Source organism: Seriola lalandi, unplaced genomic scaffold (assembly GCF_002814215.2).
Source record: "Seriola lalandi dorsalis isolate HSWRI2012SDOR001 ecotype SW California unplaced genomic scaffold, Sedor1 jcf7180002054412, whole genome shotgun sequence".
Lineage (NCBI taxonomy): Eukaryota > Metazoa > Chordata > Actinopteri > Carangiformes > Carangidae > Seriola > Seriola lalandi.
This window is the reverse complement of record NW_019524965.1, coordinates 845,603-864,599: the sequence shown is the minus strand read 5'-3', so window position 1 is coordinate 864,599 and position 18,997 is coordinate 845,603. Positions and strand designations below refer to the sequence as shown.

The following is an 18,997-nucleotide window of genomic DNA, read 5'->3' as shown; positions in this document are numbered from 1 at the left end:
ATCCAACTTGGCCATCAAACATGAATAATTGACAGCTTAATTTGCTAAGTTAATAGAAGGCAAACAACTACTAGCCAATTCAGGCAAAAGAGAGGGAAATGTGTGTAGGGGAGGGGAGTCAGGCCCCGTTTTCTTACCTCTCCTCAGTGGAACCCAGGTTCTCGATCTCACTTGTCACTTCTGCTATCTCATCCTTCAGCCGCTACAAAAAAAAAAAACAAAAAACAGGAGGGTTAGTTATAAAATGTTATCAGTATGACGAGAGAACAAATTCATCATTTATCCACCAATGTCCCTGATATCAGGAAGTGTGGATGGGTGTGACCAACACAAACTACATGCAAAGTATTTGTTAACACCCCCCCCCCCAAAAAAAAAAAAAAAAAAAAAAAAAAAAAAAAACTTGAAGGCTCTATTAAACAGTGTTGAGAGGCTATCATCTCTGAATCACCCTTGTTTATCTGTAAGCCAGGTGGCCTTTTATCACATACATACTTACGTCAGAGTGATTCGATCAACAAAGAGAGCAGAGTCAGTTTTCCGGCTGCTGGTAAGCTGAAACTTCATACAGACTGCTGCCAGTTCAGCTCTCCTCAGTTCTCTTAAACTAAAAACTGATAGTAACCATCTATAGGACATATCAGACAGTGTGTGTTTGTGTTTGCTTTCCCAAACAATCCTTTCATTCTGAATTTGATTAGGTGGAGAACAGTCTGGGATAACCTCAATACCAATGAAGAAAGAAAGCATAAAAGTGGATTATAGTTTATGTGGCTTTTTAGTGATTAATGGCCTTAGAGGCAGATTTAGTCGATCAAGCCAAGCTCCTTGGTGCCAGGCTGGCGCGGTAAGGCTATTGCAGACGGTAGAAGGATGGAGAAGGTGACGTCAGGTTGATGAAAGCCTGGAATAATAGACTGTAGCATAAGCTAAGTCCTGTATACAGTCAGAGCGTGGTTACTATTGATCATAAGAGGTTTCAACACTCCAAGTAAAGGTTACAATCATTGAACCTCTCCATTCATATCCAGCCACAGTATTAGTATATAATTTCTCATGCATAATACCAATTTACTATAGGCCAAACCACAAAGGGAACATCTGTGTGTCTGCCTGCGCAGTCACAACACATTCTTCAGATGCTTGTCTCTGCAAACAAAGCCTGTGCTCATACAGGAAAGCGGGTGGTTGTTGTGGGGGGGTTCTGGCATGCTGGACCTGCGTGTGGGTGTCAGAAAGGAGGAGAAGCGCCAGTGTGCAGCCCACAGAGGAGGAGAGGATGGGGGGGCAGTAGTGGTGGTCAGAAAAGAGGGGGGAGGGCAGCAACGGTGGCCCAAGCTCATAAAAAAGAGGGTGTCGGATCACGCCTCCAATATTTGTCAGGGCCAGCGGAAGTTGAGTCACCCACTGGGACATCTGAAGGCCAACTCTCTGCCAGGGCATGACAGGCTGCGTGTAATTTGCTTATGGAGCTGGCTATTGAGTGACAGCACTGACCCGAGCTAGAATAATCAGCTGTGCTCTTGGGTTAAAGCACGACCAAAACATCATCATGGGCCATGGACATGGAATCAAACAAACCACTTTAGGGAAATACAGCTGAGCTGATTTGAATCCTGGCACTCTTTGGACATCACAGAGTATACGAGATTATTCTACTGGCTCCATGAGCACATTCCTCATAAGAGTATAATGCCATTTCATCTGTATGCAGAATCATTTGCTGGTCTGATTTTTTACAGTCACTTTATATTCAAAACCACATTTCAATAAAGACACCCAAAAGAGACAACTTGTATCCATAAATAAAGGTCTCTGTTGACACATTAGATCTACAAAAAAATCAAATGGCTGAAGAATAAACACAAATGGTTTGTTGAGGAAGTGAGCACTTGGTAGGAAATACCCCAAATTCCCCTTCCAGTGAAATGTTCGAAGGACTTCTTGGAAAAGAAGAATTTGTACAAAGGCAGTTAACACTAGATATGAGGTAAATGTTTAATCAAAAAGCAGAGGAGGAAGCATAGTGTCCTGACCTTCTAGGTCAATTAAAATAAAAAAATAAAAAAATCACACCCGCCTTTGAGCCACTAAAAACTTAAGCTTGGTCATCATTCACTATATATTTTACTATGGTTAGTTCTAGTGTCATATATAAGTATATTTGGCAGCAAGGAGGATAGCTTGCATTAGACATACAAGCTCAGACAAAGTTAAAACCTAAAATATGTTTCAGATGGGTAAAATACTTAATACCAGTGAAAATCAATTAGTTTACTTCTGTGTAGCATTTTTCCAATCACTGACATTTCAGTACTACAAACTTCTAAAAAGATGATGAATGTCTCAGTTTATTTTAATTAGGTCAGCAAAACTGAAAACTGTACCCGTCTACTGTTTTAAGACCTGCACATACAAATTTACAACAGTACTCATATCCTGTTCCAGTATTACCTGAATGTCCTCCAGCAGCTCCTGCTTGCGCCGGCGGATATTCTCCAGCTCCTGCTGCTCCTCTGGGGTGAGGTCGTCCGGCACTGCGGAGAAATGAGAGAGAAGACAAAGGATTAGGATGGTGGTGCCTGAAATATAAGGAACCTTTACACTTTTCTATGCCCATCTATCCCATGAGGCATATCCCTGAGAGTATTGCATTGCAGGAATAACATTATTATTCTCTAATATTTGATATCACAAGGGGACTTTAAATGCCCACAGCAATAGGTGTGGAGCCACAGAGAAAACAAAATTACAGTCATAAAATAAGTTTTTCAGAGCAGGGTAGAGGAGAGCAGTTCTTTTCTTTGTCACAGCATTGGTGATAAATCAGACAAGCCTTTACAATCAGTACAAACACAAAGTGTGCAAAACACCTACACCAAGTCTGCAGCAACCAGGCACACAAGAGGATTTAACTTGTGTGACTAAATGAAACAGCTCAGGTCAGCCAAACAGCACTGAGTATCAGTGCCAGAGTAGCACAAATGTGACGGGTCTCAAAGCACTGCCATTCCTCCTGTCATTCACACTACAGGCTGCTATAATTAGCTTTGTCTGTGCCAAGGACTGAGTGCCAAGCAATGTGTCCTGATTGATGGATAATGTCTTTGTGTGAGCGCAAACCCTACCTGCACTCAAAGCATAAAAAGGGACACCATAGTAGAGGTGTCCCTTTTATGCTTTGAGTACAGGTAGGGTTTGCCTACCTGCACACTAATAATAACAGCAGTCCTTTAGCACTGCATTGAAGTATTTCCACCTTACTCTTTTTACATCGCCATTTAAAAAACAGGTGCTTTTTGCATCAGATCTCCTGGTAAATAAGTGTCTTATGACCTTAAAATAAGGCAATAATTGCTTGGTTGCAAGTAATGTTTGTCAGTAGCCAGTACTGAACACATCTTGTATATAAGTAACTTTCTGTGCATCTTTAAACCAAGTGATGCCAGGAGGAAATTACTTTTGATACTATGTTTTCACCTGTTGAAGAACTGCATGATACGATACATGATACAACATGCAACAAGAACGATCATTTATGAGTGTGGACTGTTAGAAACAATGTAGTACTCAATATTTCAGTACAAGTACTAGTAATAAACTGAAGCATCTTGTGAGATGTCTGCAAACCAGGCAATGTTGTATAGTAGATCCACTTTTGGAAACTAAACACATGGTGACACTGTAACAAAAATACAATATTCAAATTTTCTGCACAATTTTAGTTATTTGCTGAACTCTGAGGTGTAAGACACCAACCATTTGGCCGCTCTGCTGCAAAATAACTGCTGCATAGACATGTACACTGAAAGACTGCTAAATATCTCTAGTCTTGTGATGCTGCAAGTCTGAGCCAAGTGGCAGTCAAACCCCCTGAACCCAAACAGTGTCATGTGCTGCTCAAATCAAAGCGGTTGTTACGTTAGAAGATCATCTCTGTCACTCAGTGGCTCTTTCTCTGATTCCCCCAGTGGCCAAGCACAAGGCCCCTCCAGTGACCTCCCCTCCTCTCGTCATTACCTCAGCAACAGGGTTCAAAGGTTAAAGGGGTCGAGGCTCGGCCGACTCTGTGAATGTTTGCAAACGGTTAACAAGGCATGGTTATAGAGTGATGGAAGCTGAGGACAGAGGAATCTTCAACACAGGGCCCTATATTGTCTTATACTACTCCTTCCACAACTTCCCATGATACCACCAATGACCCCCCCACAAAAACAAAGTTCCTTTTCGCTCCAACTTTTTTTTTTTTTTTTTTTTACTTTCCTATGTGAAATCATTAATTCAGCATTGGTCCCACAGTAAACTGTGGACACAGTGTAGCTGCAGAAAAGGGTCAACAGAATGAAAGGTTACAAACGCTTAGAAAAAATCTAGCACAGCAAGCAATAAAGCAAGGACACATCCAGGCATCCAGAAATGATGCGCTTCATAGTGCTTTGAGAAACATACACAAACATATTTTCACAATTCAAAAAATACAAAGATCAGCTAATTTGAATTTTCCTGCAAGGAAGATTTAATCCAAATATAATGCATTTTGGCTGTCCAGCATTAAACAGATATAAAGTGACAATGCATGCTGCAAAATAGAGACCATTTATTTCAATAACAGCAGGCATGTTAACCTAAACATCCTGAGGCAAATACCCATGATATTCACTGGAATTTCTGCTAATATTTAACACAGGGATAATGGACAATGGAAGCCCAATACAGGAGCCTCATAGGAGTCTATTAAGGAGCTCCAAAACAAACCAATGTTGTCTTCCTGTTCAGACAGCTGGGAGAGCACAGCAGTCCATTCAAGGTTGACCTTTCACACATCATACCTCACAGCCTACAGTATCCCTGGCAAACCAGCCGCATCCATCCCAAATTTTATGGGTATCCATGGAAACCATGTTTAGCTCGGTTCTCACAATATACTGAGCTGACAGTATATTGCAGAGCAAAGACAGACATCAAAATAAATGTTGCACAAGATTTATTTTTTCACCTTCTCAGACCTCCCTCGAGAGCCTCTCATATCAAGGAAGATGTGTTGTTTAACAAACAGACTGGGAAGCACCAAAAAGGCACAAATGCATTCACAAACACAAAAGTGCTGCTGGGGCTGAGAATGCACAGGTCTTCTTGCGTTTATTGACTCTGTCTCCCGATCGAGTGAATTAATGTCACGGCTGGCAAACCCAGGGCTGGGCTGTGTGTTTACCAGCACAAACAAGAGTGAAAAATAGAACAGGCTTAAAAGAGGGAGTCAATTCCTCTTTCTGGTAACTTGATGTCAGGTTGGGCAACGCCACATAGTGCAGGACATCAGGACCTAACGCAAGACAACCACAGCATTCTTGACATAGAAGAGGACCACAAAGTGAAGGACTGACAGGGGAGAAGAGCGACAAAAAGGACTATAATTTTACACAGAGGAGGAAACAGAAGGAAACAGAGCAAAGGAACGTAATCATTTGGGGATGGAAACTGTCTGTCATTTGCCTCCTTCGAGAGCACAAACAAGGAGCTCTTCAATATCTTACCCATCTGTAGTGCCACCACCCCATAAAAAGGGCAGATGATGTTGTTTGGTCACTGGAAACTTTAAAAGGGATGTTCCAAAGGAAGCAGGTCAGCAGACCGGAGTAGGTGCTAAAAAAATTGATTTGATCTGATTTTATTAACAAAAATATTACCAAACTCAAATTCAACAAAAAACTAACATAAACCATAAACCAAGAAATAAAAATATGCAGCATCACAGCAAGCTGCCAATTGCTCTTTCCTTCACTACTACTAAGAGGACCTAATTACACACACCTGTTTCCCCTTTCTCTAATTGAGCTGCTGATCAACCCCACCAACCTAGAAGAAAAACTCAGAAAACATACAAAGTGGGCTGACCCTGCCAACAAACCAAACCTACAAAGATCAACCACATCTCACAACCAATGTATTGAATAACTGAACCTGAAAAATGAATAGAAACATCCGACTAAAATGTTGATTAAATAATAATGATAATGACAAAACAATGATAATGTGAGGGATCATGGAATCGTGAAAAGGGCATGGAGCAGCCTTTCATACAATCAGTAGGGCAGATGCATGATAACACGTTTTCTACTAAACGGGCCACTCTGCCGCCTCACACGTCATCTGACTTCACCCACATAATTGGAGTTATTCTTGGAGCCAATCAGGTACACGCGTCACTGCCTTCCTGACTCCACCCAAAATAATCAAGACCACATAAGGGAAGGGAAAGGCCCCAGCTATGGTTATGCCAGAGGTGGGCACCAAGTGGGTGTCATTTCCCAGAATACAGCAGAAGAGGGGAGAACCCATCCACTTAAGTAAATGCTGAGAGCTGCTTGTTTCCCTTCTGTCTGGGAGCGCTTGCTTGGCTGTTATTCAGCAAACCTCTGCAGTGCCAGAGCCAATGGAAAGAGGCTGTCATCAGAAAAAGACAGGAAGTGAGAAAGACAGAAGAGAGAGAGGGCAAATAAGGTTAAGATAAAGTGACAAGAGTATCTGCAAAGACAGATATACTGATACCCTATATCTCACTGCATCTTTGATGCAGTGATATGACTAAAAAGTTTGAAGATTAAATGATATGAGAGGAAATGTGGTGTTTTCTGCTCCATACTCTTAAGATGCAATACTCCTCATCTGCCCTGTCTATATCCTACTTCAGGAGCCTCTTAAAAGCAGAGGGCTCCTACAGCAATCTGGCTGGGGTGAGCCTTTATGTAGTTATATCCACAGGCCGAAAGACATATATGTGCCGCCCACATCTTCACTACCTCGGGGACTCACGTTGCCTGGAAAAAAGGTCATTCATACACATGCACATGGAGGCGTGCATGCAACGGTGGCAGTGGTGAACAAATATTACACGCACACAGTCACAAGCACTCGCGTAACATTCACACACCGATGCCCAGGGCTGACACAATAACTTTCCCACTGTCCCCGGTGTCGTGTCTTGGCAACTTGCTTTTTGTTTCAACTTTCAATACTAATGCCATCTGAATGGATTGTCCAGACCGTGATATTCAGACTCTAATTCATTATATCACTGCAATAATGTCAATCTTTAATCACTTAGTCTATTCACTTTCAATCAAAGGGATTATTAAACCAAAGTCGGGATCAGGAAACTGGGAAGGACACTTCAAGTATCAGAAAATGAAAAAAATGATTTGCATTTGAAGCCTAAAATTACCCCATCCCATTAGCTTTTTTGAAAGAGCAGTAATACATGAAGTCTTTTACTGAATTGAATAACTTTGCCTAGAGCAAGGTAGTGTAAAGTGATTTGAAAATGTGTGACTAGAGAGCAGATATGACAATACCCCTGCAGTAAGGTACTGACATAGGTGCTCTTTTGCCAAATCCAGGACAGTATAATCTGAGCTTTGTTTTGCCGTGCCCTGGCCCTTATTACTTCTGAGTGCTGTTTAACCTGAAGTTATCACTTGAAACATTCAATACGCTCCCTTTGAGTATAATCACGGTGCCCACTCCTGAGCTGGTGCATCCACATCCCCTTCAACAACTACATTTTATTTACATAACCTCTTCTTGTGAAACTTTGGTGCATTTAAGGTTTCTGCTTCGCTTGAGTCCAAAATCTTGTTTAATATTTTGATCATGTGTGTCCTTATCTTTTGCCTTTAAGAGTGTCTGCTGAGTTCACTGATGGGCAAAGCAGTTTTTAGTGAGGGCTGGGTCAGCAGAGAGCTCTGGGAAGGTGACATCGAGGGAGATACCAATTATAGCTCCCTCTCCCACAGCGGCAGGGCCCACTAATACACATTGTGATTGCCATCCTGGCAGAAGAGGCTGATGTCTCATTTCCACCCAGATCACCGAAGAAGTCTCCTTGGAAAATAAGGAAATTAGGATTCTGAGGATCTCTCAGACCTTGCCCCTCCTCCCTGCAAATGTGACCCAATTTAGGGAGCTCCTCTCAGCATACAAGGACCAAAAAAAAAACTTACTAACTAAATAAGCTCCTCACCTAAGCCACCCCCAGTGGCCTGAGTGAAGAGGGTCACAATATACACACACAGGTGTACTTATAAACATCTCTATGCTCAACACGATCTAAATGGTGAAATGACAGTTTATTGTGACATAGGATGTATTCTCTCTCCACCTATTGTATATCCTCATGTTTTACAGGGTAGACGCTCTATGGAGGTTTTACACAAAAGTGGGATCTTGCTACTTCACAGCAGCAGATGGAGACATCAATGAATATATTTACACCACAATGCGGCCTGTGATCTGCTGACTATGGGTATATGCAAAGTGATACACATCCATTTCTGTAGCCACGTGTTTCTGTGCCGAAACATAATTACATTTTGATGAAGTGCACGGACTGATCGGGGCAGATGAATGACACTGGTAGCAGCAGTCTCTCCCCGCATAAGGCTCTTCGTCTGTTCTGTGTCTACAGCTTTTTTCCCCCCCTCTGTATCTTTATGCGGAAAAAACTGCATCCATTTGGTCCTCGCACATTTTCCATTAGACTTCACTACCCTCCACCTCTTGCTCCTCCATCATCTCTCCTCTCACCTTTCTAGCCAATTCTATCTCTAAAACACAATCAAGAACATCACTTCTTCAGCTCTCCTCCACCTTCTCCCCTCCCCCAAGTGCCTCAAGGCTGTTGTTGTTGCTGCTGTACACCCTTTGTCCTAATAGTTACATGGATAGCTCCCTTTAAACTTGCTAAAACACAACCTCCACCCCCAAGGTCCCTTTAGTCTCCAATGAATCGACCTCTTGCCCGAACCAATACGAGCGCCTGCTGTAATATGAAGCAGTCTACTTCATGATGAGGTTTAATACATTCAGCACAAAACTCACCCATACAAATAATCGATTATGTGAGCTAAGATGGGCAAACATACATGCACTCACACACACACACACACACACACACACACACACACACACACACACACACACACACACACACACACACACACACACACACACACAAATAGGCACACCAAGGTCTATTAAATAGCTCTAAGGTTTCTGATCTTTACTGCTGTTTGCTCCTTGAGAAAAAAAAGGTCATTTAAAACACAACTGCCTAATCTGCTGATCTCTGATCTGGGACTGAATGTCATTACTACGGCAAATCTCAAGGGGACTCTCCCTCATATATATTTGAAACCACACACCCACACACACGCTCACCCCTTCAGCCTCTGAACCAGACAGCCTATAACAAAGCAGAGCAGGGGCTGTGAAGGAATGCCAGTTGGTAACATGGGCATCATGCACCCAAAAGAACTTGTTCACCTTTCACCTCCCGGTCCAAAGCTGCCGCACACAAAAACAGAACCCAAACTAGACCAAAAAGGACTACCATTTATGGATCAAAAAGCCACAAAGCGTCCAACCTGACCTGGCCCGAGGGTAGGAGGAGGTGAAGGGGGACAGAGGAAGGGAGATAACAGGAGAAGGAGCCCTGTGTTTGGCCGGGGAGGCGTGGGACGGCAAATGGCAGGAGAACACAGAGACAGTGGGAAGAGCAGTGGGACGATCACAGCTCTCCCTTTGTGTCTGCAAGTGGCCTCTCAGGACATTCCTCAACAAGGCCCAGGCACAGGGACTGATGGCTTAAGCATCCTTGGCTGTACCTCAAAGTTCAGGCTTAACATTCATTTGTTGGCCATCGCAGCTTCCTGAAAACATCAAAATCATCCCTTTTGTCGCATGAAGTCACCTGATGAAGTGAAATTTCAAATCTCAAATCAAAATGTCAGCCATGAACATAAAATCCACCACTGGATGAACTTCCTCACTTTAATTGCTTAGATACATGATCCTAGAGAGTCAAACAAATACATGCCCTTTTGGCCACCCCCTTCACCCCCCGCTGACATTACCATACTGCCCTGTCACTGGCCTGCTGCACCAGTACTCAATCATGTCAACTGTCAGTCAGGAGCTACATTCATTGCCCTTAAAGGCAACAAGCCATAGCCCAGTGCAGGAGAATGACATGGCACCCCAGAAGATACCTCCATGGCACAGAAAGTCAAACCACCCCTGGTTTGATTTATATGATTTGATTTTAACTTTATATGGCGTTCATCCTAGCTCTTTTTAGTCTCGGTAGCATGCATTGTCTCCAGCTTCACTGATTTAATCTTCAATACAGTTAAAGTGTGGAGGGGGTGGATATAGAGTCAATGGAAACTGACCAAAGTCCCACATGACAGCAAGTTCCAATAACTAAAAGCGACACAAACAGCCTTGTGGAGTGTTACACAAAATCACACAAGCATCGGCAAATTGAGTTGCTAACCTGACTGAGAAATCCTCCAAAGTGTCACTTTTCTGTCTTTCCAGAGAGCGCCTTCTCTTTTCCTGCTCCACCTTCATGTAAATATAAAAAAGACCAGCAGTCCCTTCTTCTGTCAGCTCCTGTTTAATGCAGGCGAGCCGGACCTCAACATGTCAAGAAAAGGAGCCTGCTCCTCCAGTCAGGCAGAGAGATACTGCTGGGTGTTTCAGATATACAGCACAAATATCAGCTCCCGGCCTGCGCACAGCACACGGACACTGACACAGTCCAATTGGGGAAGGAGCCTTACTCACTATCTCACTCCCTCCTCTCCCTCTCTTTCTGTTTTGCTGTCACTACCATGGAGGCTCCACCCAGTGGACATCCCCTTCTCTGCTGCTGCCGCCGCCTCCTCCTCCTCCTCCTCCTCCTCCTCACACACACACACACACACACACACACACACACACACACACACACACACACACACAAGGGAAGGGCAATATGGGCAAGATATATGAGCCTATATAAGTCAATAACCACGACTGTTGTCCTGTGCTGATGTATATGTTGTTGAGCTTACAGGAGTTGCCATTTTCATATGTTTTCCTAAGTATATTTTTTTTGGGAGAAACCTTCATGAATTCATGAAACTAACACAAATCTGGACACAATTTACTACTCGAGAAGTATTGATTTTGACACAGAGCTCTAACCCACATTTACAGACACACATAGTGTTTTAGAGGGCAAGATGCTACATCAGGTGACCCAGAGCCACAGGCCCAACAGATATATCATAAAGACTGCCTTATGTATGAAATGGGTCATTTTCAAAAAGGATTTATTCAAAGTCACATGTAGCTAGTTAAAAAACATCTTCCCTCAGTTACCCCAGAGCTAATATTAAAAAAAAATACAAATAAAACAGTACAGAAGCTTGAAGGTAAACTATATATACAAGGAATTCACCCCATTATCTCCCAGAGAGACAAAGAGGAAGTCATAAGCTCTAGTATGAGCTATTGTTATGAGTCAACACTTCAAGTCAGGTTTTCTCAGTCCTGACCAGTCATATGACCAGTCATACTATCATTATCACCCCCAAACTCCAGTTTAACAATGGAGTCTGTGCTGAAGACAAACATGTATTTTTATGGTGAGTATAGCGCATGAGCATTATCCTATTGCCAATGATGCTTGTCCAAAAGATTATGATATTCCAAGCATTCCTCCTTGTCGTGTACCAAGCGTTGTGTTTTTACAGCATGAGTGTGCACTTGCCTCAGGTATGTCTGCAGCTCAGAGCAGACTCATGTCTGTGTGGAGTTGGATGAGTCAACCTGGAGCCCTCTGCTGTGCTGGCTGCACTTTGCAGTCCCACAGTGACAGAGCTTCCTCTGACTAGTCTCAGTGTGGGATACATGTGTTTGTGGAGTTGAAGATGACAAGTGATGATTAATATTCTGCATTAGGGAGGATATTTATGTGGAAATACGCCTTTCTACAGAAGGTCTCAAAATGGACAACAGTAAAGACACAAACCTCAGAAAGATAAAAAAAATTCCATCTTGGGCCGACAGTGCATATTAATTCAGGAAAAAATTCATTAGAAGAGGCTGAAGAACCTATTTCTCTACAGACATCTCTACACACAATAATCTAATACAGAAGTAAAGAGTTGTGTTTTGAGAAAAGGATAAGATCGGAAAAACCCGTTGATTTTGTCCTGCTATCACTGTCAGAATTGCCTTTACATTTGTAAAAAGGTATATAAAAAAAAAAAAACCCTGCAGTTCAAGATCAGGCATATTCGTCTGTGTGTTGTTCTGGGAAATGCAGGAAAAAACAAGGTGAAGTACAAGAACACAATACAACGTCACCTGGGGACACACTGCATTTGGCCAATCAAATACATACAATCACACATTCCTTGTGAATTACTCCCTAACATGAATGCTGCATTTCTACCATTTTTCCTCACAATCATTGAGACCAAAGACAGGGGCACCGGACACAACATGTCTTCATCAATGTATTGTTTTAATACAGCGGTCTGAGAAGATGAAGGTAACTGGTATTTCACTCTTAACTGTCATTAGGGTTAGAGCTAGACAATTTTTTTAACCCCGGCCAAGGCGACTATTTTTTCATCCATTTCTGTTTATTTGTCAGCAGGATTACACAAAAAGTACTGAACCAATTTGCAGTGAACCTGGTGGAGGGATGGAGAATGGGCCAGGGAAGATCCCATTAAAGTTTGGGGCAGATCCAGATAATTTACTATGATCTTTTTTTGTCTGAAGTCTGGTGGTTGGTGGTTGGTCAGAGTGCCGTGCTAGTTTCATTATTATTGTCAATATTACAACATAACATGTTTTTACAGCATTAAATAACATCAACTATTTAGCCTTGTTGAATTAACATGAGTGGAGGTAAGTCACACTATATAGTCACTGGGGACAGAAAGGAAGGCTGCTCAAACATGAACCTGTCTCACCCCAGGAACACATCGACATCCCCGACAGAGAGCACAGTCAGTCTGCCAGCAGTGTTAAAGCTGCTGCGCAGGAATGCTGGGACCAGAGGATATAACTTGGTGGGAACTGGGACTGAAGAACGTATAGCTGGGCCTACCACCGTACACACTGCCTCAGTGTAAAGCAAACATACAGACAACTCCACAGCTCAAACATCCTGCAGCTGCACACACACACATGCAATCCAACATTATATACACAAAAGATCAGCTTTCTTTAATAATCTCCATTTTATAGGCAAATCAACATTAATTGTTTTGATAGGCCAATGTGGAGGCTTCTCGTTGTTTTTCCTAAAAAGCGGAAGTGCTATTTCTACCCACAATGCATGCTTTTGTCCTCTGATGCTGTTGGCCTTGATTCTTATCGGGGCTGTCCTACTGTCAACATCCTCTCTCGCCAGTAAAACACACACACACATAGCACACACACGTTTAGAAAACACATGATGGGAAAGCTGAAGGTGCTTCGAATCAATTTCTTATTCAGTTTTCATCTCCACTTCTCTTATATTTTCTTTATTTTATGTTCTCTTTTCTGGGGCAAAGCGGTGTACAAATTTTAGCCCACACACAAACTGTGGGATGTCACTTCCTGTCAAATATATTGTCAAACTCTCAGCTTCCTGTTTGTGAACTGGTAGATAGATCAGCGGAGGAGTGAAAACTGTGGCTAAACCCACCCATCCTGTGGGAAACGCAATAACATAGCCATTCTGTCCAACTTAAATCCTTCAACTCTATCACAACATGATTTGAATAGTTGACAAAAACCAGGGGTTGCAAAATGCTGCTCCAACAAAGCAACTATAGAACTCAGCATGCAGGGCTCAATTGTTCACCTCTTTGACAATGGTGCCAGATCTTTCTCATAATACAGTGTATTCTTTGCTTTTGTTGAAAGAGATAACACACAAACAGATAAGTTGTAACTATCCCTTATCATTTGTAAAAACCTGATAAATGTCTGCTACTCCATGTACAGAAAAAAGCATGTATATTCGTGCAATGATGTTGTCAGTTTAACATCACTTCCCTGCAACCAAGACAACTTGTAAACAAATACTGCTGAGCAGACAATGCAAGCACTACTAGAGCATAACCAAAGCCGACCGGCACCTGAGCTGCATTTGTTTGATAGGCAAATCAGCACACTCCTTGATAATGCGCTCACTGTAGAGCTCGCGCCTGCTGCCATTTTGAATTTCCTGATAACAGAGGTTTGTCCTGAACCAGGCATGTCTATACCTGCTGCAGACAAACCTGGAAGACACTCAAATCAGTGCTGGAAGAAAAGAGGGGAAAATAAACCGAAGGCTAAACTGTGCAAGACAGAAAGAGAAAGACATGAGTAGAGTGAAGACACTGATACAATTTTGACTCCCAGAGAAAAGAAAAGCTGTGCGACTTGATACGTTTCTGACTGAGTCGCTGGCAAACTCTTATCTACCGTATCCTCTCATGTACTTAAATGTTTGGGGACAGCTGATCTATTTGTGGAACACAGAGGATATGGCTTGTGACAGGCCTGTATGACGATAGGTTTATACAACTTCAATGCAAATCGGCCATAACTGTTGACTGTGTTAACAGTAATGTAGTGACATTTAAAGCTCCTTAGGTACATCTTACTGTTTGCCTGACAGGCCGCATCATGAGAGAAAACAGGAAGTCTAGGTATTGGGCTAACTAACAGTTATGTTCATTAACATTTAATCTGTCAAGTATTTCTTTGATTAATCAATTAATAATTTAGATTAGAAAATCAATTGTTTCTATTGTTTTGTCTGACAAACACTTCAAACTCAAAGATATTCAACTTACTGACCATAGACTAATTGATTAAATGTTTTCTCTCAAGTTTAGACTTGAATAGATTGTGGACAGGAAATCTTAATAGCAACTGCCTTGATAATATGATCACGGAAATTATTTTTCTATACTTGCTTGTGGCTTACAGCTTGACATGAACAATTAATCAACTAGTTTTAAATCTTCTAGAAACTATAAACACTAATATTTGCTGATAACACCATTGTTATGAAATGTATACATTAATCTATCTGCTAATGAAACGTCTTAAGAGAAAACTTTGGACTCTGACAACCCATGATTGGCAATTATTAGTAATAAAAGAAAACAATAATATAAATAAAAGGTGAATAATAGAATAGCATGGTCAAAGTCTTACATTTAGCTTATTGTTACTGTGACAAGCCACTGTGGTTAAAATGCACTATAACTTTGTTTTATTGCCTTTTTCATTGACTAGTGATACTGCCCTGAAAAATGTCAGCAATGCAGTCTACTGGGTGTTGCTGAGCTACCAAACATAAAACTTACAACAACATGAAGCAACAACAACACCCCAATGCATTGAACTGTAGATACTTTTTGTCCAGTTGCATTAAAGCAGTAACTATACAGAATGAAGACTGGTCTGAGTGGAAAGGAGGGCTGCAACTGATGCACAAAGAAGACTAAAATATGATTATGGGGATAGGATGGCGATTATCAAACCACCGGGGCATTAGTGCCAGGCAGGGCACATTGTTCTGGAGGGCCCATTAGAGCTCTCAGCGCCACTCATTAGGGAACCATTAGTGACAACTACTTTAACTTCCCAGACCACCCACCTCTAAGTGGCAGAGACAAATGGACTCGAAGAGAATCGACTGTTCCCCTCTCTCTCATCTCTCTGCCGGCGCAAACAATGCAGCTGTGTGCCAGCCAGGCTCACGCAGGGCCACTGAGGCGAGATAGTGTGTAAGGTTCTCCCTATATCCATCAGCAGAACAAAGGAGCAGCAGCATGTAACAGGATCAGTCAGTCAGACTGCTCTCTAAAACGATTAACAGTGACGCAAGTTAAGGGTGCTAATTAATACTGCAAGCTAACCAAGCCATAGAGAGGAAAGTGTCATGCTCACAAACAAAGGCTTTCTGTCAGACTTCAAAGGCATTTATGCCAATACAATAATACAGTCAATAATAACCTTATGAAGAAGAATTACATGTGTCAAAACAAGACAGAACAATATAACAGCTATTAGAAAGGGCTTACGTGGATAATATAGTGATTTTAATTAAGAAAATCTACCCAAAGGCAGATATAATAAAGAAAACTTGAATGCAACATAGAAAATCATGTGTTGCCTCGTTGCTGACACTGGAGGAGTTAACTGTCTGCTCTCACACCTGTTGCTGCTGAGACTGAAAAATGACACTGATGATGTTCCCTCTGAGCCAAAGGCTATTAAACTGATAGACCAGTGTGACAGACCACTGCATGAAAGACTATGCTTTAAATGTGTTACTGAATTGTTTATTCATGTGGTTAAGAAATGACACCCACAGCACTAAAAAAATAAATCTAGAAATACAGATATCTGAACAGACTCACAAATATTTAACTGCAGTGACCTATTAAAAAAAAATAAATAGAAAAGGAAGAGTTAATGTAATATGCATAAAACAAATAGAAATGACTTTCTTTTTAAATATCTTAATATTCCATGATTGTTTAAATTGGATCCACTTGTATCTTTAGAGTATCTTACTGTGAACTGACAATACAAATTACAATATATTTTATATTCTAACGTTGTAATTTTTTGTTTATGTTTCTAGAGGAGGCAAAGGAAGTGTAGTCGTTTTGGGAAACCACAGGGGTTGATAAAATATAAAACAAAGCTGACTCAGTATATACAACAGTGATGGTACAAATTGCAGCGTAGTAAACACTGTAAACAAGGCCAGCCAGACGAGCCAGCCTTCACTACACACAGTTGGTTCCTGAGATTTACTTTGAAAAACTTTTTAAATAACGGCTCACAGTTTAATACTGCCAAATAAACGTCTAATAAAGACGGTTTTCAACTACACACACTCCCGTGAAGACTTGAACGATATTCACACGACGTAAAATGTATTTCCTCGACTGTTTCACTCACCTATCCCGTCTTCTGATTTTAACACCATGCTGTCTTTGCCTCGCAGGTCCCAGTCCAGAAAGTTTCCACAACGTCAAAACTTTGACTGTTACAACAACAGTTACAACTATCTATTAATATATTGACCTGTTTTAGTTTTTAGTGTCGAAATTAACAAACACTCTAGGGAATGGTATCTTCGGTAAATGAAGGGTGGCTCTGTCGACTGCTCAAAGGAGTGGTCTGAAGAGTCGGAGGAGGACTTTAACCAGCCAAGCTTTCCTGCGCGCGGTTCTCCGTCAAAACACGTGCGTTATACACAACGAGCTTCCCGTCCAGACTTTCATAATAAAACGTAGCACGTTCATCCTGACTGCAATGAGGACGGGAAAAGATGGGTGCTCTATTTAAGTTTATCAGAATTACTATTTTGATTTTTTCCTCTTTTTTTTGCACATTTTTGTCTGGGGCTACAAATTAGATACTTTAGTGATCTGCATCAAGACACTTTAGAAAGCACAAAAAACTCACTTTCATCTCCAGAAATGAGCTGATGCAATTCAATATTCTGTGATTTTAAAAATTTGCCAAATTTTGCTTTAAAATGCAACTGAGATAAATTTTATTGGCTGCACAGGGGTTAAATCTAGTCACTGAGTAACCCATGTGTCCCATGATGACCCTCCCTTGAAAACAGAATATGTGTGGTAAAATGAAACCCTTGCAGATTATTAAAGTCAGTGGTGTATTGAAATTTGACCTGCAGTCAAGGAAAATGGCAGCTGCTCAGTAAGTTCAATAAATCTTGAGTTGAGAAATTGACTTTGCATTACTGTGAGTGTTATGAGTTCAACAACAACAACTCTGCATGTATTGTAAATTATATCCATTAAAAATAGGGATTAAAATAAAATACTCAAATTGACCCAGATTCCCATTTAATTGCATTAGTGAAACTACACTGAAGCAACAGTTGCCTCCTCAACAAATTAAGACTAAACAGGTTCTGTTGGTGTAGCCTACTACAAATACGGCTCATTTAACATTATTTAAGTGTAGTTATAGACTTATTGTGATGGAAAGCGTGCTCCATATCCGGTAACAGTCCCGTCTTTGCTGACTTGACGCAGCTCAGGCTGAAGGTGCAGCAAATGGACCAGATGACGCGTCCGCCGCCTGCGATTCCACCCTGTTGCCTTGGGCACTCTCACGCACTCTTTCTCTCTGACACACACACACACACGCACACACTACACCGTTGTTGGGACTGGGCCGAGTGGGGGCAGGGAGTGTGACTGACACACACAGATACAGTTCACTGCTGCTGATCTTGCGCATATTGCTGCATTTGATTCACCACATCCGCCGAAAGTAGACGTGTGTGTGTGTGCAGTCAGTTTTACCCAAGAAACAAATGTAAAACATCGTTTTAGAAAATAGCAACAACACCTGTCTGTTGCAGAGGAAACGCATAATACTTTCAAACACCTGTTGAATACTGAAATTCCTATAGGCCTCATATCAACACAGAAACTCATTAAACTATGATTTTTTTTTTTTGGCCTTTATGGTATTTTGTACATTTATTATTTATTTGCACTTGAAATTGCATGTGGAAATTTTGAAAGCTATCATTCTAAAAGCTATAATGCAAATACTGCTCTTTTTTTTTATCATTATGGGTTTTTCAGTGGTTCAGCTAAAGAATTGCTTGACATTACACTGACATTATGACACAAGTAAAAGTTTCAGATCAACACTTTCAGTTGGATTTGTCATTAATGGCGAAACTGGTTCTACCAAATCCTGGTGAGAGTGAGCAACTTGTTTTATGTCTGATGCAACTTTCCTCTCCACCAAACCATCATCTTCTCAGAGATGAAAGCCTCATCTTTCTGGATTTATTACTTTCATATTTCAGCATGGCCCATCAACACACAGTATATTCACATTTTATGCTGCCGGTGATCAAAGACGCATCTGACCGGGGTCTCTTTGTTCTCGCAGGGAGACATTTCTTGGCTGCATATTTTAAGGAAAAACTGTAAGGGCAAACAGAAGAGCTACTCAGCTTTCCATCACCTTGTTAAAAGTAAATAAATCAGCCTGCTGTTTGTATAACACCTGCACGACTGTGCTGCTGTCAGACAGGAGAGGGCAGAGCCTGAACCTTCCTGTTGATAAATACAGGAGGGCCAAGAGGAATGCTGCGCTC

General features: G+C 41.5%; 1 protein-coding gene across 4 annotated transcripts in view; it reads right to left on the bottom strand.

The window, feature by feature from the left end:
* cyth1a (cytohesin 1a) overlaps positions 1-18,997 on the bottom strand; it is a 44,367-nt gene that overhangs the window by 13,586 nt on the left and 11,784 nt on the right. For 2 of the 4 annotated variants that reach the window (XM_023410013.2, XM_087175067.1), the window contains exons 2-3: positions 2,455-2,537; positions 138-202 (exon numbers count right to left, since the gene is read on the bottom strand). In XM_023410013.2, the coding sequence (XP_023265781.1) occupies positions 138-202; positions 2,455-2,537 (148 nt within the window). Of the gene's footprint in view, positions 1-137; positions 203-2,454; positions 2,538-10,333; positions 10,531-16,803; positions 17,029-18,997 lie in introns of those variants that run through there. The other 2 variants (XM_087175068.1, XM_023410014.2) reach the window with 2 other exon arrangements.